General features: G+C 52.5%; 1 protein-coding gene across 1 annotated transcript in view; it reads left to right on the top strand.

The window, feature by feature from the left end:
* Positions 1-22715, top strand: part of LOC142484948 (glutamate receptor ionotropic, kainate 5) — a 100982-nt gene that overhangs the window by 25683 nt on the left and 52584 nt on the right. Inside the window, exons 4-8 of the mRNA XM_075584202.1 lie at positions 2070-2248; positions 3786-3839; positions 4838-4999; positions 6542-6694; positions 6891-6995. Coding sequence (XP_075440317.1) covers positions 2070-2248; positions 3786-3839; positions 4838-4999; positions 6542-6694; positions 6891-6995 — 653 coding nt within the window. The remainder of the gene's footprint in view (positions 1-2069; positions 2249-3785; positions 3840-4837; positions 5000-6541; positions 6695-6890; positions 6996-22715) is intronic.

Below are 22715 nucleotides of genomic sequence, written 5' to 3' on the forward strand. Positions count from 1 at the left end.
GAGGTAGGAGTAGTGATTATTACTGGCAGGTGGAGGTAGGAGTAGTGATTATTACGGGTAGGTGGAGGTAGGAGTAGTGATCATTACTGGCAGGTGGAGTTAGGAGTAGTGATTATTACTGGCAGGTGGAGTTAGGAGTAGTGATTATTACTGGCAGGTGGAGGTGGGAGTAGTGATCGTACTGGGCAGGTGGAGGTAGGAGTAGTGATTATTACTGGCAGGTGGAGGTAGGAGTAGTGATCGGTACTGGGCAGGTGGAGGTAGGAGTAGTGATTATTACTGGCAGGTGGAGTTAGGAGTAGTTATCGTTACTGGGCAGGTGGAGGTAGGAGTAGTGATTGTTACCGGCAGGTGGAGTTAGGAGTAGTGATTATTACTGGCAGGTGGAGGTGGGAGTAGTGATCGTACTGGGCAGGTGGAGGTAGGAGTAGTGATTATTACTGGCAGGTGGAGTTAGGAGTAGTGATCGGTACTGGGCAGGTGGAGGTAGGAGTAGTGATCGTTACTGGCAGGTGGAGGTAGGAGTAGTGATTATTACTGGCAGGTGGAGGTAGGGAGTAGTGATTATTGCTGACAGGTGGAGGTAGGGAGTAGTGATTATTACTGGCAGGTGGAGGTAGGAGTAGTGATTATTACTGGCAGGTGAAGTTAGGAGTAGTGATCGTTACTGGCAGGTGGAGTTAGGAGTAGTGATTATTACTGGCTGGTGGAGTTAGGAGTAGTGATTGTTACTGGGCAGGTGGAGGTAGGAGTAGTGATTATTACTGCCAGGTGGAGTTAGGAGTAGTGATCATTACTGGCAGGTGGAGTTAGGAGTAGTGATTATTACTGGCCGGTGGAGTTAGGAGTAGTGATTATTACTGGCAGGTGGAGGTTGGAGTAGTGATCGTACTGGGCAGGTGGAGGTAGGAGTAGTGATTATTACTGGCAGGTGGAGTTAGGAGTAGTGATCGGTACTGGGCAGGTGGAGGTAGGAGTAGTGATCGTTACTGGCAGGTGGAGGTAGGAGTAGTGATTATTACTGGCAGGTGGAGTTAGGAGTAGTGATTATTACTGGCACTTGGAGGTGGGAGTAGTGATCGGTACTGGGCAGGTGGAGGTAGGAGTAGTGATTATTACTGGCAGGTGGAGGTGGGAGTAGTGATCGGTACTGGACAGGTGGAGGTAGGAGTAGTGATCGGTACTGGGCAGGTGGAGGTAGGAGTAGTGATTATTACTGGCAGGGGGAGGTAGGAGTAGTGATCGTTACTGGCAGGTGGAGGTAGGAGTAGTGAATATTACTGGCAGGTTGAGTTAGGAGTATTGATTACTAGTGTTGTACCGGGTCCTATATTTTTCTAAAACCGGGTAACGGTACCCGGGCAAAATTAATCATTTTACCTGGACGGTACCTGGTATGGAAGGCACTTACCGGCAGGGTGAGGAAGACCACTGCGGAGGGAGAGGAGGGCCGCGGTGACATCTGGGAGCAGCAACAGACGTCCTGGTGGCGGTGTCAGCAGCCGAAGTCCTTGTTCAGCCGGCGGGAGCAGCAGGAACTGAGCACACAGCTGATGCCTGTGGGAGCCGGGGAACCATGTGACCGGAGCAGGAGCGTTCCTATTGGACAGCCGGGGAGCACCCGGCTCAACAATGACTTCGGCTGCTGCCACCGCCACCAGGATGCCTGCTTCTGGTCCCAGATGTCACCGCGGTCTTCCCCACCGGTCTTCCTCACCTGCCGTCGCCGGCTGCAGGTAAGTGTTGAACTATTTTCAGGTGCACTGAAATTACCCGGCGCCGGTTCTGACCCGGTGCCGGACCCCGGCTGCTGGGTCCAGGTAATTTCCGGGTACTCGGTACATCACTAGTTGGAAGTGTAAGTGGGGGTTGGGACAGTGGTCCCTACTCTTTGTCTTGTTTATTCAGGACTTCTTGGTGGCAAAGAGAGCAAAGTCTCCATCTTTAAATTGGGCGAGGCTATGAAATCAGAGCCGGGTTCGTTGGGTATTTGGGTGGCTGTAATAAGTGTGCTACTTACAAACCCTCTCTCCCCCCTCCCCCTTTCTACCTCTCCTTGCACCCCGAAGGTTTGCTGCGGCTGGAGGAGCTCATCCGCCAGTTCCTCATCTCCAAGGACACGCTCTCCGTGCGGATGTTGGACGAGTCCAATGACCCAACCCCCCTGCTGAAGGAGATCCGGGATGATAAGGTGTCGACCATCATCATCGATGCCAACGCCACCATGTCCCACCTCATCCTAAAGAAGGTCTGCACCAGAGGGACCAACGAGGCTCCGTGGGAGAGGGGGCACTCTGGGTGGGGGAGTTAGGGGAGAGGACGACGGGCAACCCTGGGGGGCAGAGGGGGGGAGAAGGGATAGATGGTGCACTGGGAGGGAGGAGAGGAGAGGATGGGCACCTCGGGTGGGGAAAGGTAGAAGATGCTCTGTGGGGAGGGAGAAAGGGGACACCACTGAGGGAGGGGATTGATGGGGCACTGCATGGGGGGTAGAGGAGGCACGGGGGAGGGAAAGGAGGGAGCACTGCATGGGGATGGGGCACTGCAGGGGGTAGATGAGGCACGGGGGAGGGAAAGGAGGGAGCACTGCATGGGGATGGGGCACTGCATGGGGGTAGAGGAGGCACAGGGGCAGGAAATGAGGGAGCACTGCATGGGGATGGGGCACTGCAGGGGGTAGAGGAGGCACGGGAGGGAAAGGAGGGAGCACTGCATGGGGATGGGGCACTGCAGGGGGTAGAGGAGGCACGGGAGGGAAAGGAGGGAGCACTGCATGGGGATGGGGCACTGCAGGGGGTAGAGGTGGTGTGTGGGAGGGAAAGGAGGGAGCACTGCATGGGGATGGGGCACTGCAGGGGGTAGAGGAGGCACGGGAGGGAAAGGAGGGAGCACTGCATGGGGATGGGGCACTGCAGGGGGTAGAGGAGGCACGGGAGGGAAAGGAGGGAGCACTGCATGGGGATGGGGCACTGCAGGGGGTAGAGGTGGTGTGTGGGAGGGAAAGGAGGGAGCACTGCATGGGGATGGGGCACTGCAGGGGGTAGAGGAGGTACAGGGGAGGGAAAGGAGGGAGCACTGCATGGGGATGGGGCACTGCAGGGGGTAGAGGAGGCACAGGGGAGGGAAAGGAGGGAGCACTGCATGGGGATGGGGCACTGCAGGGGGTAGAGGAGGCACAGGGAGGGAAAGGAGGGAGCACTGCATGGGGATGGGGCACTGCAGGGGGTAGAGGAGGCACAGGGGAGGGAAAGGAGGGAGCACTGCATGGGGATGGGGCACTGCAGGGGGTAGAGGAGGCACAGGGGAGGGAAAGGAGGGAGCACTGCATGGGGATGGGGCACTGTAGGGGGTAGAGGAGGCACAGGGGAGGGAAAGGAGGGAGCACTGCATGGGGATGGGGCACTGTGGGAATGGAGGGGTGAGGAGGAATCCCAGGGGTTGGGGAGCCTATACGTTCACTCTCTCCCCTCCCTCTCTCTCTTATATTTAATCTCTCCCCTTTTCTCCCCATCACTCTACCCTATCTCTGTCTCCCCTGTCTCTCTCCCCTGTCTCTCTCCCCTGTTTCCCTCCCCATCTCTCTGCCCTACCTCTCTGTCTCCTTCCCTTTCTCAATCCCCTACCCTCTGTTTCTCCCTCCCTCTCTATCTCCCCATACTCTATGCCCCTTTCTCTCCTCTGTCATCACTCCACCTCCCCCTTTTTTGTCTTGATTCCTCCCCGTTTGTCTCTTTGCCCGTCTCTCCCCCCCCCCCTTCTCTCCACCCCATCTCTCTGTTTCTCAGGCGTCAGAGCTCGGGATGACCTCTGCACATTACAAATATATACTGACTACAATGGTGAGACCCGGAGGGAGTAATGTTAGAGGATGAGAGGGGAGAGAGAGGATATAGATGAGTGGGAAGCAGAAGTTAGAGGAAAGGTGGAGGAAAGCAGAGAAAAGATAAAAAGAGGGGGAGTTAAGGACAAAAAGTGAGGATAGAGATGAGTGAAACGTACAAAGGACTCACGGCCATCCCTTAAGGTTGGAGGAAAGGAAATTTCACCAGCAACAAAGGAAAGGGTTCCTTACAGTAAGGGCAGTTAAAATGTGGAATTCATTACCCATGGAGACTGTGATGGCAGATACAATAGATTTGTTCAAAAAAAGGTTGGACATCTTTTTAGATGGGAAAGGTATACAGGGATATACCAAATAAGTATACATGGGGAGGATGTTGATCCAGGGATTAATCCGATTGCCAATTCTTAGAGTCAGGAAGGAATTAATTTTTCCCCTTAATGGGGTTTTTTGTTTGCCTTCCTCTGGATCAATAAGTAAGTATAGATATAGGATAAAGTATCTGTTGTCTAAATTTAGCATAGGTTGAACTTGATGGACGGAAGTCTTTTTTCAACCTCATCTACTATGTAACTATGAAACGCAAGCGGGTGTCAGGTATGAAGAGAGTGAGGATAGAAAGGAGTGAAACGCGAGTGGGTGAGACAGAGACATGAAGAGTGAGGATTGAAAGGAGTGAAACGCGAGTGGGTGAGACAGAGGCATGAAGAGTGAGGATTGAAAGGAGTGAAACGCAAGTGGGTGAGACAGAGACATGAAGAGTGAGGATTGAAAGGAGTGAAACGCGAGTGGGTGAGACAGAGACATGAAGAGTGAGGATTGAAAGGAGTGAAACGCGAGTGGGTGAGACAGACATGAAGAGTGAGGATTGAAAGGAAGGAAACGCGAGTGGGTCAGACAGATGTACAGGTATGAAGAGAGTGAAAATGTGTCAGGAATATGGAAATTTGGCATTCTCTGTGGGACCCAGCTGAACCTCCTCTGTATCTGCCCCAGGACTTCCCCCTGCTGCCCCTGGATGGGGTAGTTAGTGATCACTCCAACATCCTGGGATTTTCCATGTATAACAGCAGCCACCCCTTCTACCTCGAGTTCCTGCGGAGCCTGAACATGTCATGGAGAGAAAACTGTGAGGTCAACAGATACCCGGGTCCAGCGGTGAGTGTCACACGGGGGGGACATACCCAGGCCAGCGGTGAGTGTCACACGGGGGGGACATACCCAGGCCAGCAGTGAGTGTCACACGGGGGGGGACATACCAAGGGCCAGCGGTGAGTGTCACATGGGGGGGACATAGCCGGGCCAGCGGTGACTGTCACATGGGGGGGACATACCGGGGCCAGCGGTGAGTGTCACATGGGGGGGACACATACCAGGGGCCAGTGGTGTCACAAGGAGGGGACCCGACATGGGGCCAGCGGTAAGTGTCACACGGGGGCGAGAGGAGGATGTGGGGCCAGCGTGAGTGTCAGTGTGGGGGACGAGGGGATAACAGTGAGTGTTCCAGGGGTGGTCTCCTCCTCCCCCTCACCTTTCCTCACTCCTTTACCGTTTTGCCCTCTCCAACCATCCCCTTATCTCCCCTATCAATCATTACCTCTCCCCTGTCCTGTCCCCTACTACCACTTCCCCATTAACATCTTCTCACCACTTCCCTCTCTCACCCCCCACGTTCTCCTCAGCTCCCTCCCTCTGCCTCAAATCTCCTCTCCCCCTCGCCTTGCTCCTCCCCCCTCACATCTCCTCTCTCCCCCCTCACATCTCCTCCCTCACATCTCCTCTCCCCCCTCACATCTCCTCTCTCCCCCCTCACATCTCCTCTCTCCCCCCTCACATCTCCTCTCTCCCCCCTCACATCTCCTCTCTCCCCCTCAGATCTCCTGTCTCCCCACTCACATCTCATCTCTCTCCCCTCACATCTCCTCTCTCCCCCCTCACATCTCCTCTCTCCCCCCTCACATCTCCTCTCTCCCCCCTCACATCTCCTCTCTCCCCCCTCACATCTCCTCTCTCTCCGCCCCTCACATCTCCTCTCTCTCCCCCCCTCACATCTCCTCTCTCTCCCCCCTCACATCTCCTCTCTCTAGCCCCTCACATCTCCTCTCTCTCCCCCCCTCACATCTCCCCTCTCCCCCCTCACATCTCCTCTCTCTCCGCCCCTCACATCTCCTCTCTCTCCCCCCCTCACATCTCCTCTCTCTCCCCCCTCACATCTCCTCTCTCTCCCCCCTCACATCTCCTCTCTCTCCCCCCCTCACATCTCCTCTCTCTCCCCTCCTCACATCTCCTCTCTCTCCCCCCTCACATCTCCTCTCTCTCCCCCCTCACATCTCCTCTCTCCCCCCTCACATCTCCTCTCTCCCCCTCAGATCTCCTGTCTCCCCACTCACATCTCCTCTCTCCCCTCACATCTCCTCTCTCCCCCCTCACATCTCCTCTCTCCCCCCTCACATCTCATCTCTCCCCCATCACATCTCTCTCTCCCCCCTCACATCTCCTCTCTCTCCCCCCCCTCACATCTCCTCTCTCTCCCCCCTCACATCTCCTCTCTCTCCCCCTCACATCTCCTCTCTCTCCCCCCTCACATCTCCTCTCTCTCCCCCCTCACATCTCCTCTCTCCCCCCTCACATCTCCTCTCTCTCCCCCCCTCACATCTCCTCTCTCCTCCCTCACATCTCCTCTCTCTCCCCCTCCCCCAGCTGTCGGCTGCGCTGATGTTTGATGGCGTTCACGTTGTGGTTAGCGCTGTGCGGGAATTAAACCGCAGCCAGGAAATTGGGGTGAAGCAGTTGTCCTGCAGCACATCGCAAATCTGGCAACACGGCACCAGCCTCATGAACTACCTGCGCATGGTGAGGGGACCAACCTTGCACCCCCCAAAACACGGCGCCCCTAATACTTTGCAACCCAGTAATCCTGTCAGTGAAAGGGTTAGACAACTGTTTCCAGCCTCCATCAATTCATTTGTTTCCTCCCCCCCACTCTCCCACCCCTTTCCCTGAACCCTCCCACCCCTCCTGCCCCTTCCCTCCCTTTCTCCCCTGCCAGGTAGAGTATGACGGACTCACGGGGCGGGTGGAATTCAACAGCAAAGGGCAGAGAACCAACTACACGCTGCGGATCCTGGAGAAGGCGAGACAGGGTCACCGAGAGGTGAGAGCGGGTGGAAGGGACGAGGGTCAGAGAGGAACAGTGGGGACAGGGCTTCCGACAGGGGAGGGAGAGCAGGGACCAGTGTCCTGGGCCGGGCAGTGGGACCTGGCTGGTGGATACCAGAAGTTTCCTTTAATGGGGGGCGGGAGGGGTGAGGTTGTGTGGTTGGGGAGAGGTCACGTGGTTGGGTATAGTTGAGAAGAGGTCGGAGGGTTTGGGTATAGTGAATGAGATAATTCTGTGTGGTTGGGTTGTCCCGGGAGACCAGCACTTTTAACCTTAATACCCGGACCCTTTGAGCAAAGCGAAGAGGTAAAATAAATTGTGATTTATTTACAGAATTAACACACACACATTAGTTTACAATTACAACGAAAATACACGTGCTGGAACGGGGTAAAACGAAATATCTTGTTTCCAAAACGAGATGTTGCAAAACCAAAGTCTCTAGGAGCAATTTCCCAGGAGCGGGAGTTACTCGCGAAAAGAGCCTGAAACAGTCCTCGCTCAGCAGCGCAACTTGCCGCGGCTGTTTTACTCTGTCAGAGCTGCTTCTTTCGTTCTGTTCCCGTAGTACTGGATCTTGGAACCTCGGTTCTTACGAACTCTTGAAGCTTCGCTGAGTCTTAGGTGACTCTGTTACATGATGACTCTCAGGTGACTCTGTTACAGCATGATGACTCTCATTCCCGATGGGCTGCACGGGTTCTTATAGGGTTAACATTCCTATACCTAACTAGTGCCGCCTATCTCTCCGTGGGAATACTTCCGTCCCCCTATCACGGAGTTGCCCATACTTTGCAAACCTGGCAGAGGGGCTTCTCATTCTGCTATGGGCATGTGCAAACTTTGCACCTTTGCCGCTTAGCATATGAGACCCTGCCCCTCTTACCTGGTGCCGCTCAGTCTGGGCAGGGTGACATCTTGCCAGGATGCCTTATTGAAGTTTTTCTTCCTTGACCCCTCCTTGCTAACATGGTTTAACACCTCCATATCCTGGATGGCCTTTGAAACTTGCCAGGATGGCTTATTGACGTCTTCGTCCTATACCCCTCCTTGCAAACAAATGGTTTAACACCTCCATATCCTGGTTTGCCTTTGAAGCTCAGAGGGTGGAGTAGCCACTCCCATGTCTCCCATGCAAATGGATTTTTACCCACACTGAACATTACTGTAACTTAAAAACATATAACTCTCGCCATCTTATACCTGGTGAGAGATGTATTGGGGTTTGGGCATATACCGGGGACCTTTGAATGTAATTCAATTCCCTGCCCAGTCTTACTATTCTGGTCTATGCTGAAGCAGGGATTCGTCCGCTGGTTAACACTCCTGGAATAGTAAGATACACGCATACAGTTTTATTCTCAAAAACAGTGTTTCTGCCATGATTGGGTTGCAGAGCTGACAATTCACAATTCCCCAACCTGGCTCAGGGGCCCCCAACCAGGTTTAATACCTTTATTAGTGGCCTGAGTACCCACCCACCCCACATGGGTGTAGTGGGAAAGGTCTGTGTGGTTGGGTATAGTGGGTGAGAGGTTAATATGGTTGGGTATAATAGAGGTTGGTGTGGTTGGGTATAGTGGGTGAAAGAGATTGGTATGATTGGGTGCATTGGGTACATTGAGTGAGAGGTTGGTGTGGTTGGCTATAGTGGGTGAGTGAGGTTGGTGTGGTTGGGTATAGTGTTGGATAAAGTGAGTGAGTGAGGTTGGTGTGGTTGGGTATAGTGGGTGAGTGAGGTTGGTATGGTTGGGTATAATAGGAAGAGGCTGGTGTGTTTGGGTATAGTGAGTGAGAGAGGTCAGTGTGGTTGGATATAGTGAGTGAGGTCAGTCTGGTTAGTATAGTGGGTGAGTGAGGTCGGTGAGGTTGGGTATAGTGGATGAGTGAGGTCAGTGTGGTTGGGTATAGTGGGTGAGTGAGGTCGGTGTAGTTGGGTATAGTGGGTGAGTGAGGTCGGTGTGGTTGGGTATAGTGGGTGAGTGAGGTCGGTGTGGTTGGGTATAGTGGGTGAGTGAGGTTGGTGTGGTTGGGTATAGGGGGTGAGTGAGGTCAGTGTGGTTGGGTATAGTGGGTGAGTGAGGTCGGTGGAGTTGGGTATAGTGGGTGAGTGAGATCGGTGTGGTTGAGCATAGTGGGTGAGTGAGGTTGGTGTGGTTGAGTATAGTGGGTGAAAGTGGTCGGTGTGGTTGAGTATAGTGGGTGAGAGAGTTCAGTGTTGTTGGGTATAGTGAGTGAGAGAGGTCGGTGTGTTTGGGTATAGTGAGTGAGAGAGGTCGGTGTGTTTGGGTATAGTGAGTGAGAGAGGTCGGTGTGGTTGAGTATAGTGGGTGAGAGAGTTCAGTGTTGTTGGGTATAGTGAGTGAGAGAGGTCGGTGTGTTTGGGTATAGTGAGTGAGAGAGGTCGGTGTGTTTGGATATAATGAGTGAGAGAGGTCGGTGTTTGGGTATAGTGAGTGAGAGAGGTCGGTGTGTTTGGCTATAGTAAGTGAGAGAGGTCGGTGTGTTTGGGTATAGTGGGTGAGAGAGGTCGGAGTGTTTGGGTATAGTGGGTGAGAGAGGTCGGTGTGTTTGGGTATAGTGAGTGAGAGAGGTCGGTGTGTTTGGATATAGTAAGTGAGAGAGGTTGGTGTGTTTGGGTATAGTGGGTGAGGCTGGTGTGTTTACTTTAGTAAGAAAGAGGTGGGTGATATTGTTTTGGAACAAGGGAGGTGTGGGATATGACAGTATTAGAGAGGTGGTGGATATGACAGTATTGGGGAGGTGGTGATTATGACAGTATTGGGGAGGTGGTGATTATGACAGTATTGGGGAGGTGGCGGCTATGACAGTATTAGGGAGGTGGTGGCTATGACAGTATTGGGGAGGTGGTGGCTATGACAGTATTGGGGAGGTGGTGTGTATGACAGTATTGGGGAGGTGGTGGGTATGACAGTATTGGGGAGGTGGTGGATATGACAGTATTGGGGAAGTGATGGCTATGACAGTATTGGGGAGGTGGTGGCTATGACAGTATTGGGGAAGTGATGGCTATGACAGTATTGGGGAGGTGGTGGCTATGACAGTATTGGGGAGGTGGTGGATATGACAGTATTGGGGAGGTGGTAGGTATGACAGTATTGGGGAGGTGGTGGCTATGACAGTATTGGGGAGGTGGTGGGTATGACAGTATTGGGGAGGTGGTGTGTATGACAGTATTGGGGAGGTGGTGGGTATGACAGTATTGAGGAGGTGGTGGGTATGACAGTATTGGGGAGGTGGTGGGTATGACAGTATTGGGGAGGTGGTGGGTATGACAGTATTGGGGAGCTGGTGGGTATGACAGTATTGGGGAGGTGGTGGGTATGACAGTATTGGGGAGGTGGTGGGTATGACAGTATTGAGGAGGTGGTGGGTATGACAGTATTGGGGAGGTGGTGGGTATGACAGTATTGAGGCGGTGGTGGGTATGACAGTATTGGGGAGGTGGTGGGTATGACAGTATTGGGGAGGTGGTGGATATGACAGTATTGGGGAGGTGGTGGATATGACAGTATTGGGGAGGTGGTGGCTATGACAGTATTGGGGAGGTGGCGGCTATGACAGTATTGGGGAGGTGGTGTGTATGACAGTATTGGGGAGGTGGTGGGTATGACAGCATTGGGGAGGTGGTGGGTATGACAGTATTGGGGAGGTGGTGTGTATGACAGTATTGGGGAGGTGGTGGGTATGACAGCATTGGGGAGGTGGTGGGTATGACAGTATTGGGGAGGTGGTGGGTATGACAGCATTGGGGAGGTGGTGTGTATGACAGTATTGGGGAGGTGGTGGGTATGACAGCATTGGGGAGGTGGTGTGTATGACAGTATTGGGGAGGTGGTGGGTATGACAGTATTGGGGAGGTGGTGGATATGACAGTATTGGGGAGGTGGTGGATATGACAGTATTGGGGAGGTGGTGGCAATGACAGTATTGGGGAGGTGGTGGATATGACAGTATTGGGGATGTGGTTGCTATGACAGTATTGGGGAGGTGGTGGATATGACAGTATTGGGGAGGTGGTTGCTATGACAGTATTGGGGAGGTGGCGGCTATGACAGTATTGGGGAGGTGGTGGCTATGACAGTATTGGGGAGGTGGTGTGTATGACAGTATTGGGGAGGTGGTGGGTATGACAGCATTGGGGAGGTGGTGGGTATGACAGTATTGGGGAGGTGGTGGGTATGACAGTATTGAGGAGGTGGTGGGTATGACAGTATTGGGGAGGTGGTGGGTATGACAGTATTGAGGAGGTGGTGGCTATGACAGTATTGGGGAGGTGGTGGATATGACAGTATTGGGGAGGTGGTGATTATGACAGTATTGGGGAGGTGGTGGCTATGACAGTATTGGGGAGGTGGTGGATATGACAGTATTGGGGAGGTGGTGGCTATGACAGTATTGGGGAGGTGGTGGCTATGACAGTATTGGGGAGGTGGTGGATATGACAGTATTGGGGAGGTGGTAGGTATGACAGTATTGGGGAGGTGGTGGCTATGACAGTATTGGGGAGGTGGTGGGTATGACAGTATTGGGGAGGTGGTGTGTATGACAGTATTGGGGAGGTGGTGGGTATGACAGTATTGAGGAGGTGGTGGGTATGACAGTATTGGGGAGGTGGTGGGTATGACAGTATTGGGGAGGTGGTGGGTATGACAGTATTGGGGAGGTGGTGGGTATGACAGTAATGGGGAGCTGGTGGGTATGACAGTATTGGGGAGGTGGTGGGTATGACAGTATTGGGGAGGTGGTGGGTATGACAGTATTGAGGAGGTGGTGGGTATGACAGTATTGGGGAGGTGGTGGGTATGACAGTATTGAGGAGGTGGTGGCTATGACAGTATTGGGGAGGTGGTGGATATGACAGTATTGGGGAGGTGGTAGGTATGACAGTATTGGGGAGGTGGTGTGTATGACAGTATTGGGGAGGTGGTGGGTATGACAGTATTGGGGAGGTGGTGATTATGACAGTATTGGGGAGGTGGTGATTATGACAGTATTGGGGAGGTGGCGGCTATGACAGTATTAGGGAGGTGGTGGCTATGACAGTATTGGGGAGGTGGTGGCTATGACAGTATTGGGGAGGTGGTGTGTATGACAGTATTGGGGAGGTGGTGGGTATGACAGTATTGGGGAGGTGGTGGATATGACAGTATTGGGGAAGTGATGGCTATGACAGTATTGGGGAGGTGGTGGCTATGACAGTATTGGGGAAGTGATGGCTATGACAGTATTGGGGAGGTGGTGGCTATGACAGTATTGGGGAGGTGGTGGATATGACAGTATTGGGGAGGTGGTAGGTATGACAGTATTGGGGAGGTGGTGGCTATGACAGTATTGGGGAGGTGGTGGGTATGACAGTATTGGGGAGGTGGTGTGTATGACAGTATTGGGGAGGTGGTGGGTATGACAGTATTGAGGAGGTGGTGGGTATGACAGTATTGGGGAGGTGGTGGGTATGACAGTATTGGGGAGGTGGTTGGTATGACAGTATTGGGGAGCTGGTGGGTATGACAGTATTGGGGAGGTGGTGGGTATGACAGTATTGGGGAGGTGGTGGGTATGACAGTATTGAGGAGGTGGTGGGTATGACAGTATTGGGGAGGTGGTGGGTATGACAGTATTGAGGCGGTGGTGGGTATGACAGTATTGGGGAGGTGGTGGGTATGACAGTATTTGGGAGGTGGTGGATATGACAGTATTGGGGAGGTGGTGGATATGACAGTATTGGGGAGGTGGTGGCTATGACAGTATTGGGGAGGTGGTGGATATGACAGTATTGGGGAGGTGGTGGATATGACAGTATTGGGGAGGTGGTGGATATGACAGTATTGGGGAGGTGGTAGGTATGACAGTATTGGGGAGGTGGTGTGTATGACAGTATTGGGGAGGTGGTGGGTATGACAGCATTGGGGAGGTGGTGGGTATGACAGTATTGGGGAGGTGGTGGGTATGACAGCATTGGGGAGGTGGTGTGTATGACAGTATTGGGGAGGTGGTGGGTATGACAGCATTGGGGAGGTGGTGTGTATGACAGTATTGGGGAGGTGGTGGGTATGACAGTATTGGGGAGGTGGTGGATATGACAGTATTGGGGAGGTGGTGGATATGACAGTATTGGGGAGGTGGTGGCAATGACAGTATTGGGGAGGTGGTGGGTATGACAGTATTGGGGAGGTGGTGGGTATGACAGTATTGAGGAGGTGGTGGGTATGACAGTATTGGGGAGGTGGTGGGTATGACAGTATTGAGGAGGTGGTGGCTATGACAGTATTGGGGAGGTGGTGGATATGACAGTATTGGGGAGGTGGTGATTATGACAGTATTGGGGAGGTGGTGGCTATGACAGTATTGGGGAGGTGGTGGATATGACAGTATTGGAGAGGTGGTGGCTATGACAGTATTGGGGAGGTGGTGGCTATGACAGTATTGGGGAGGTGGTGGATATGACAGTATTGGGGAGGTGGTAGGTATGACAGTATTGGGGAGGTGGTGGCTATGACAGTATTGGGGAGGTGGTGGGTATGACAGTATTGGGGAGGTGGTGTGTATGACAGTATTGGGGAGGTGGTGGGTATGACAGTATTGAGGAGGTGGTGGGTATGACAGTATTGGGGAGGTGGTGGGTATGACAGTATTGGGGAGGTGGTGGGTATGACAGTAATGGGGAGCTGGTGGGTATGACAGTATTGGGGAGGTGGTGGGTATTACAGTATTGGGGAGGTGGTGGGTATGACAGTATTGAGGAGGTGGTGGGTATGACAGTATTGGGGAGGTGGTGGGTATGACAGTATTGAGGAGGTGGTGGCTATGACAGTATTGGGGAGGTGGTGGATATGACAGTATTGGGGAGGTGGTAGGTATGACAGTATTGGGGAGGTGGTAGGTATGACAGTATTGGGGAGGTGGTGGATATGACAGTATTGGGGAGGTGGCGGCTATGACAGTATTGGGGAGGTGGTGGCTATGACAGTATTGGGGAGGTGGTGTGTATGACAGTATTGGGGAGGTGGTGGATATGACAGTATTGGGGAGGTGGTGGGTATGACAGCATTGGGGAGGTGGTGGGTATGACAGTATTGAGGAGGTGGTGGCTATGACAGTATTGGGGAGGTGGTGGATATGACAGTATTGGGGAGGTGGTTGCTATGACAGTATTGGGGAGGTGGTTGCTATGACAGTATTTGGGAGGGGTGGGTATGACTGTATTGGGGAGGTGGTGGATATGACAGTATTGGGGAGGTGGTGACTATGACAGTATTGGTGAGGTGGTGTGTATGACAGTATTGGGGGGGTGGTGACTATGACAGTATTGGGGAGGTGGTGGCTATGACAGTATTGAGGAGGTGGTGGGTATGACAGTATTGGGGAGGTGGTGGGTATGACAGTATTGAGGAGGTGGTGGCTATGACAGTATTGGGGAGGTGGTGGATATGACAGTATTGGGGAGGTGGTGTGTATGACAGTATTGGGGAGGTGGTGGGTATGACAGCATTGAGGAGGTGGTGGCTATGACAGTATTGGGGAGGTGGTGGATATGACAGTATTGGGGAGGTGGTGTGTATGACAGTATTGGGGAGGTGGTGGGTATGACAGCATTGGGGAGGTGGTGGGTATGACAGTATTGGGGAGGTGGTGGGTATGACAGTATTGAGGAGGTGGTGGGTATAACAGTATTGGGGAGGTGGTGGGTATGACAGTATTGAGGAGGTGGTGGCTATGACAGTATTGGGGAGGTGGTGGATATGACAGTATTGGGGAGGTGGTGATTATGACAGTATTGGGGAGGTGGTGGCTATGACAGTATTGGGGAGGTGGTGGATATGACAGTATTGGGGAGGTGGTGGCTATGACAGTATTGGGGAGGTGGTGGCTATGACAGTATTGGGGAGGTGGTGGATATGACAGTATTGGGGAGGTGGTAGGTATGACAGTATTGGGGAGGTGGTGGCTATGACAGTATTGGGGAGGTGGTGGGTATGACAGTATTGGGGAGGTGGTGTGTATGACAGTATTGGGGAGGTGGTGGGTATGACAGTATTGAGGAGGTGGTGGGTATGACAGTATTGGGGAGGTGGTGGGTATGACAGTATTGGGGAGGTGGTGGGTATGACAGTATTGGGGAGGTGGTGGGTATGACAGTATTGAGGAGGTGGTGGGTATGACAGTATTGGGGAGGTGGTGGGTATGACAGTATTGAGGAGGTGGTGGCTATGACAGTATTGGGGAGGTGGTGGATATGACAGTATTGGGGAGGTGGTAGGTATGACAGTATTGGGGAGGTGGTAGGTATGACAGTATTGGGGAGGTGGTGGATATGACAGTATTGGGGAGGTGGCGGCTATGACAGTATTGGGGAGGTGGTGGCTATGACAGTATTGGGGAGGTGGTGTGTATGACAGTATTGGGGAGGTGGTGGATATGACAGTATTGGGGAGGTGGTGGGTATGACAGCATTGGGGAGGTGGTGGGTATGACAGTATTGGGGAGGTGGTGGGTATGACAGTATTGAGGAGGTGGTGGCTATGACAGTATTGGGGAGGTGGTGGATATGACAGTATTGGGGAGGTGGTTGCTATGACAGTATTGGGGAGGTGGTTGCTATGACAGTATTGGGGAGGTGGTGGATATGACAGTATTGGGGAGGTGGTGGCTATGACAGTATTGGGGAGGTGGTGGCTATGACAGTATTGGGGAGGTGGTGGCTATGACAGTATTGGGGAGGTGGTGGATATGACAGTATTGGGGAGGTGGGAGATATGACAGTATTGGGGAGGTGGTGGCTATGACAGTATTGGGTAGGTGGTGGATATGACAGTATTGGGGAGGTGGTGGGTATGACAGTATTGGGGAGGTGGTGGATTTGACAGTATTGGGGAGGTGGTGGCTATGACAGTATTGGGGAGGTGGTGGGTATGACAGTATTGGGGAGGTGGTGGATATGACAGTATTGGGGAGGTGGTGGCTATGACAGTATTTGGGAGGTGGTGACTATGACAGTTTTGGGAAGGTGGTTGATATGACAGTATTGGGGAGGTGGTGGGTATGACAGTATTGGGGAGGTGGTGGATTTGACAGTATTGGGGAGGTGGTGGCTATGACAGTATTGGGGAGGTGGTGGATATGACAGTATTGGGGAGGTGGTGGGTATGACAGTATTGGGGAGGTGGTGGATTTGACAGTATTGGGGAGGTGGTGGATATGACAGTATTGGGGAGGTGGTGGGTATGACAGTATTGGGGAGGTGGTGTGTATGACAGTATTGGGGAGGTGGTGGATTTGACAGTATTGGGGAGGTGGTGGCTATGACAGTATTGGGGAGGTGGTGGGTATGACAGTATTGGGGAGGTGGTAGGTATGACAGTATTGGGGAGGTGGTGGGTATGACAGTATTGGGGAGGTGGTGACTATGACAGTATTGGGGAGGTGGTGGGTATGACAGTATTGGGGAGGTGGTGGATTTGACAGTATTGGGGAGGTGGTGGCTATGACAGTATTGGGGAGGTGCTGGGTATGACAGTATTGGGGAGGTGGTGGATATGACAGTATTGGGGAGGTGGTGGCTATGACAGTATTGGGGAGGTGGTGACTATGACAGTATTGGGGAGGTGGTGGCTATGACAGTATTGGGGAGGTGGTGACTATGACAGTATTGGGGAGGTGGTGGCTATGACAGTATTGGGGAGGTGGTGGATATGACAGTATTGGGGAGGTGGTGTGTATGACAGTATTGGGGAGGTGGTGACTATGACAGTTTTGGGGAGGTGATGGCTACGGCAGTATTGGGGAGGTGGTGACTATGACAGTATTGGGGAGGTGGTGTGTATGAAAGTATTGGGGAGGTGGTGCGTATGACAGTATTGGGGAGGTGGTGGCTACGGCAGTATTGGGGAGGTGGTGGGTATGACAGTATTGAGGAGGTGATGACTATGACAGTATTGGGGAGGTGGTGGATATGACAGTATTGGGGAGGTGGTGTGTATGAAAGTATTGGGGAGGTGGTGCGTATGACAGTATTGGGGAGGTGGTGGCTATGACAGTATTGGGGAGGTGGTGGATATGACAGTATTCGGGAGGTGGTGGATATGACAGTATTGGGGAGGTGGTGGCTATGACAGTATTGGGGAGGTGGTGGATATGACAGTATTGAGGAGGTGGTGGATATGACATTATTGGGGAGGTGGTGACTATGACAGTATTGGGGAGGTGGTGTGTATGACAGTATTGGGGAGGTGGTGGCTATGACAGTATTGGGGATGTGGTGACTGACAGTATTGGGGAGGTGGTGGATTTGACAGTATTGGGGAGGTGGTGGCTATGACAGTATTGGGGAGGTGGTGGATATGACAGTATTGGGGAGGTGGTGGCTATGACAGTATTGGGGAGGTGGTGGATATGACAGTATTGGGGAGGTGGTGGATATGACAGTATTGGGGAGGTGGTGGCTATGACAGTATTGGGGAGGTGGTGGATATGACAGTATTGGGGAGGTGGTGGATATGACAGTATTGGGGAGGTGGTGGATATGACAGTATTGGGGAGGTGGTGGATATGACAGTATTGGGGAGGTGGTGGGTATGACAGTATTGGGGAGGTGGTGGATTTGACAGTATTGGGGAGGTGGTGGCTATGACAGTATTGGGGAGGTGGTGGGTATGACAGTATTGGGGAGGTGGTGGATATGACAGTATTGGGGAGGTGGTGGCTATGACAGTATTGGGGAGGTGGTGACTATGACAGTATTGGGAAGGTGGTGGCTATGACAGTATTGGGGAGGTGGTGACTATGACAGTATTGGGGAGGTGGTGGCTATGACAGTATTGGGGAGGTGGTGGATATGACAGTATTGGGGAGGTGGTGTGTATGACAGTATTGGGGAGGTGGTGACTATGACAGTTTTGGGGAGGTGATGGCTACGGCAGTATTGGGGAGGTGGTGACTATGACAGTATTGGGGAGGTGGTGTGTATGAAAGTATTGGGGAGGTGGTGCGTATGACAGTATTGGGGAGGTGGTGGCTACGGCAGTATTGGGGAGGTGGTGGGTATGACAGTATTGAGGAGGTGATGACTATGACAGTATTGGGGAGGTGGTGGATATGACAGTATTGGGGAGGTGGTGTGTATGAAAGTATTGGGGAGGTGGTGCGTATGACAGTATTGGGGAGGTGGTGGCTATGACAGTATTGGGGAGGTGGTGGATATGACAGTATTCGGGAGGTGGTGGATATGACAGTATTGGGGAGGTGGTGGCTATGACAGTATTGGGGAGGTGGTGGATATGACAGTATTGAGGAGGTGGTGGATATGACATTATTGGGGAGGTGGTGACTATGACAGTATTGGGGAGGTGGTGTGTATGACAGTATTGGGGAGGTGGTGGCTATGACAGTATTGGGGATGTGGTGACTGACAGTATTGGGGAGGTGGTGGCTATGACAGTATTGGGGAGGTGGTGGATATGACAGTATTGAGGAGGTGGTGGATATGACAGTATTGGTGAGATGGTGGCTATGACAGTATTGGGGAGGTGGTGGATATGACAGTATTGGGGAGGTGGTGGATATGACAGTATTGGGGAGGTGGTGGCTATGACAGTATTGGGGAGGTGGTGGATATGACAGTATTGGGGAGGTGGTGGATATGACAGTATTGGGGAGGTGGTGGGTATGACAGTATTGGGGAGGGGGTGGCTATGACAGTATTGGGGAGGTGGTGGATATGACAGTATTGGGGAGGTGGGAGATATGACAGTATTGGGGAGGTGGTGGCTATGACAGTATTGGGTAGGTGGTGGATATGACAGTATTGGGGAGGTGGTGGGTATGACAGTATTGGGGAGGTGGTGGATTTGACAGTATTGGGGAGGTGGTGGCTATGACAGTATTGGGGAGGTGGTGGGTATGACAGTATTGGGGAGGTGGTGGATATGACAGTATTGGGGAGGTGGTGGCTATGACAGTATTTGGGAGGTGGTGACTATGACAGTTTTGGGAAGGTGGTTGATATGACAGTATTGGGGAGGTGGTGGGTATGACAGTATTGGGGAGGTGGTGGATTTGACAGTATTGGGGAGGTGGTGGCTATGACAGTATTGGGGAGGTGGTGGATATGACAGTATTGGGGAGGTGGTGGGTATGACAGTATTGGGGAGGTGGTGGATTTGACAGTATTGGGGAGGTGGTGGATATGACAGTATTGGGGAGGTGGTGGGTATGACAGTATTGGGGAGGTGGTGTGTATGACAGTATTGGGGAGGTGGTGGATTTGACAGTATTGGGGAGGTGGTGGCTATGACAGTATTGGGGAGGTGGTGGGTATGACAGTATTGGGGAGGTGGTAGGTATGACAGTATTGGGGAGGTGGTGGGTATGACAGTATTGGGGAGGTGGTGACTATGACAGTATTGGGGAGGTGGTGGGTATGACAGTATTGGGGAGGTGGTGGATTTGACAGTATTGGGGAGGTGGTGGCTATGACAGTATTGGGGAGGTGCTGGGTATGACAGTATTGGGGAGGTGGTGGATATGACAGTATTGGGGAGGTGGTGGCTATGACAGTATTGGGGAGGTGGTGACTATGACAGTATTGGGGAGGTGGTGGCTATGACAGTATTGGGGAGGTGGTGACTATGACAGTATTGGGGAGGTGGTGGCTATGACAGTATTGGGGAGGTGGTGGATATGACAGTATTGGGGAGGTGGTGTGTATGACAGTATTGGGGAGGTGGTGACTATGACAGTTTTGGGGAGGTGATGGCTACGGCAGTATTGGGGAGGTGGTGACTATGACAGTATTGGGGAGGTGGTGTGTATGAAAGTATTGGGGAGGTGGTGCGTATGACAGTATTGGGGAGGTGGTGGCTACGGCAGTATTGGGGAGGTGGTGGGTATGACAGTATTGAGGAGGTGATGACTATGACAGTATTGGGGAGGTGGTGGATATGACAGTATTGGGGAGGTGGTGTGTATGAAAGTATTGGGGAGGTGGTGCGTATGACAGTATTGGGGAGGTGGTGGCTATGACAGTATTGGGGAGGTGGTGGATATGACAGTATTCGGGAGGTGGTGGATATGACAGTATTGGGGAGGTGGTGGCTATGACAGTATTGGGGAGGTGGTGGATATGACAGTATTGAGGAGGTGGTGGATATGACATTATTGGGGAGGTGGTGACTATGACAGTATTGGGGAGGTGGTGTGTATGACAGTATTGGGGAGGTGGTGGCTATGACAGTATTGGGGATGTGGTGACTGACAGTATTGGGGAGGTGGTGGATTTGACAGTATTGGGGAGGTGGTGGCTATGACAGTATTGGGGAGGTGGTGGATATGACAGTATTGGGGAGGTGGTGGCTATGACAGTATTGGGGAGGTGGTGGATATGACAGTATTGGGGAGGTGGTGGATATGACAGTATTGGGGAGGTGGTGGCTATGACAGTATTGGGGAGGTGGTGGATATGACAGTATTGGGGAGGTGGTGGATATGACAGTATTGGGGAGGTGGTGGATATGACAGTATTGGGGAGGTGGTGGATATGACAGTATTGGGGAGGTGGTGGGTATGACAGTATTGGGGAGGTGGTGGATTTGACAGTATTGGGGAGGTGGTGGCTATGACAGTATTGGGGAGGTGGTGGGTATGACAGTATTGGGGAGGTGGTGGATATGACAGTATTGGGGAGGTGGTGGCTATGACAGTATTGGGGAGGTGGTGACTATGACAGTATTGGGAAGGTGGTGGCTATGACAGTATTGGGGAGGTGGTGACTATGACAGTATTGGGGAGGTGGTGGCTATGACAGTATTGGGGAGGTGGTGGATATGACAGTATTGGGGAGGTGGTGTGTATGACAGTATTGGGGAGGTGGTGACTATGACAGTTTTGGGGAGGTGATGGCTACGGCAGTATTGGGGAGGTGGTGACTATGACAGTATTGGGGAGGTGGTGTGTATGAAAGTATTGGGGAGGTGGTGCGTATGACAGTATTGGGGAGGTGGTGGCTACGGCAGTATTGGGGAGGTGGTGGGTATGACAGTATTGAGGAGGTGATGACTATGACAGTATTGGGGAGGTGGTGGATATGACAGTATTGGGGAGGTGGTGTGTATGAAAGTATTGGGGAGGTGGTGCGTATGACAGTATTGGGGAGGTGGTGGCTATGACAGTATTGGGGAGGTGGTGGATATGACAGTATTCGGGAGGTGGTGGATATGACAGTATTGGGGAGGTGGTGGCTATGACAGTATTGGGGAGGTGGTGGATATGACAGTATTGAGGAGGTGGTGGATATGACATTATTGGGGAGGTGGTGACTATGACAGTATTGGGGAGGTGGTGTGTATGACAGTATTGGGGAGGTGGTGGCTATGACAGTATTGGGGATGTGGTGACTGACAGTATTGGGGAGGTGGTGGCTATGACAGTATTGGGGAGGTGGTGGATATGACAGTATTGAGGAGGTGGTGGATATGACAGTATTGGGGAGGTGGTGGATATGACAGTATTGAGGAGGTGGTGGATATGACATTATTGGGGAGGTGGTGACTATGACAGTATTGGGGAGGTGGTGTGTATGACAGTATTGGGGAGGTGGTGGCTATGACAGTATTGGGGATGTGGTGACTGACAGTATTGGGGAGGTGGTGGCTATGACAGTATTGGGGAGGTGGTGGATATGACAGTATTGAGGAGGTGGTGGATATGACAGTATTGGTGAGATGGTGGCTATGACAGTATTGGGGAGGTGGTGGATATGACAGTATTGGGGAGGTGGTGGATATGACAGTATTGGGGAGGTGGTGGCTATGACAGTATTGGGGAGGTGGTGGATATGACAGTATTGGGGAGGTGGTGGATATGACAGTATTGGGGAGGTGGTGGGTATGACAGTATTGGGGAGGGGGTGGCTATGACAGTATTGGGGAGGTGGTGGATATGACAGTATTGGGGAGGTGGGAGATATGACAGTATTGGGGAGGTGGTGGCTATGACAGTATTGGGTAGGTGGTGGATATGACAGTATTGGGGAGGTGGTGGGTATGACAGTATTGGGGAGGTGGTGGATTTGACAGTATTGGGGAGGTGGTGGCTATGACAGTATTGGGGAGGTGGTGGGTATGACAGTATTGGGGAGGTGGTGGATATGACAGTATTGGGGAGGTGGTGGCTATGACAGTATTTGGGAGGTGGTGACTATGACAGTTTTGGGAAGGTGGTTGATATGACAGTATTGGGGAGGTGGTGGGTATGACAGTATTGGGGAGGTGGTGGATTTGACAGTATTGGGGAGGTGGTGGCTATGACAGTATTGGGGAGGTGGTGGATATGACAGTATTGGGGAGGTGGTGGGTATGACAGTATTGGGGAGGTGGTGGATTTGACAGTATTGGGGAGGTGGTGGATATGACAGTATTGGGGAGGTGGTGGGTATGACAGTATTGGGGAGGTGGTGTGTATGACAGTATTGGGGAGGTGGTGGATTTGACAGTATTGGGGAGGTGGTGGCTATGACAGTATTGGGGAGGTGGTGGGTATGACAGTATTGGGGAGGTGGTAGGTATGACAGTATTGGGGAGGTGGTGGGTATGACAGTATTGGGGAGGTGGTGACTATGACAGTATTGGGGAGGTGGTGGGTATGACAGTATTGGGGAGGTGGTGGATTTGACAGTATTGGGGAGGTGGTGGCTATGAC

The sequence above is a fragment of the Ascaphus truei genome, unplaced genomic scaffold (assembly GCF_040206685.1).
Source record: "Ascaphus truei isolate aAscTru1 unplaced genomic scaffold, aAscTru1.hap1 HAP1_SCAFFOLD_477, whole genome shotgun sequence".
Taxonomy (NCBI): Eukaryota; Metazoa; Chordata; class Amphibia; order Anura; family Ascaphidae; genus Ascaphus; species Ascaphus truei.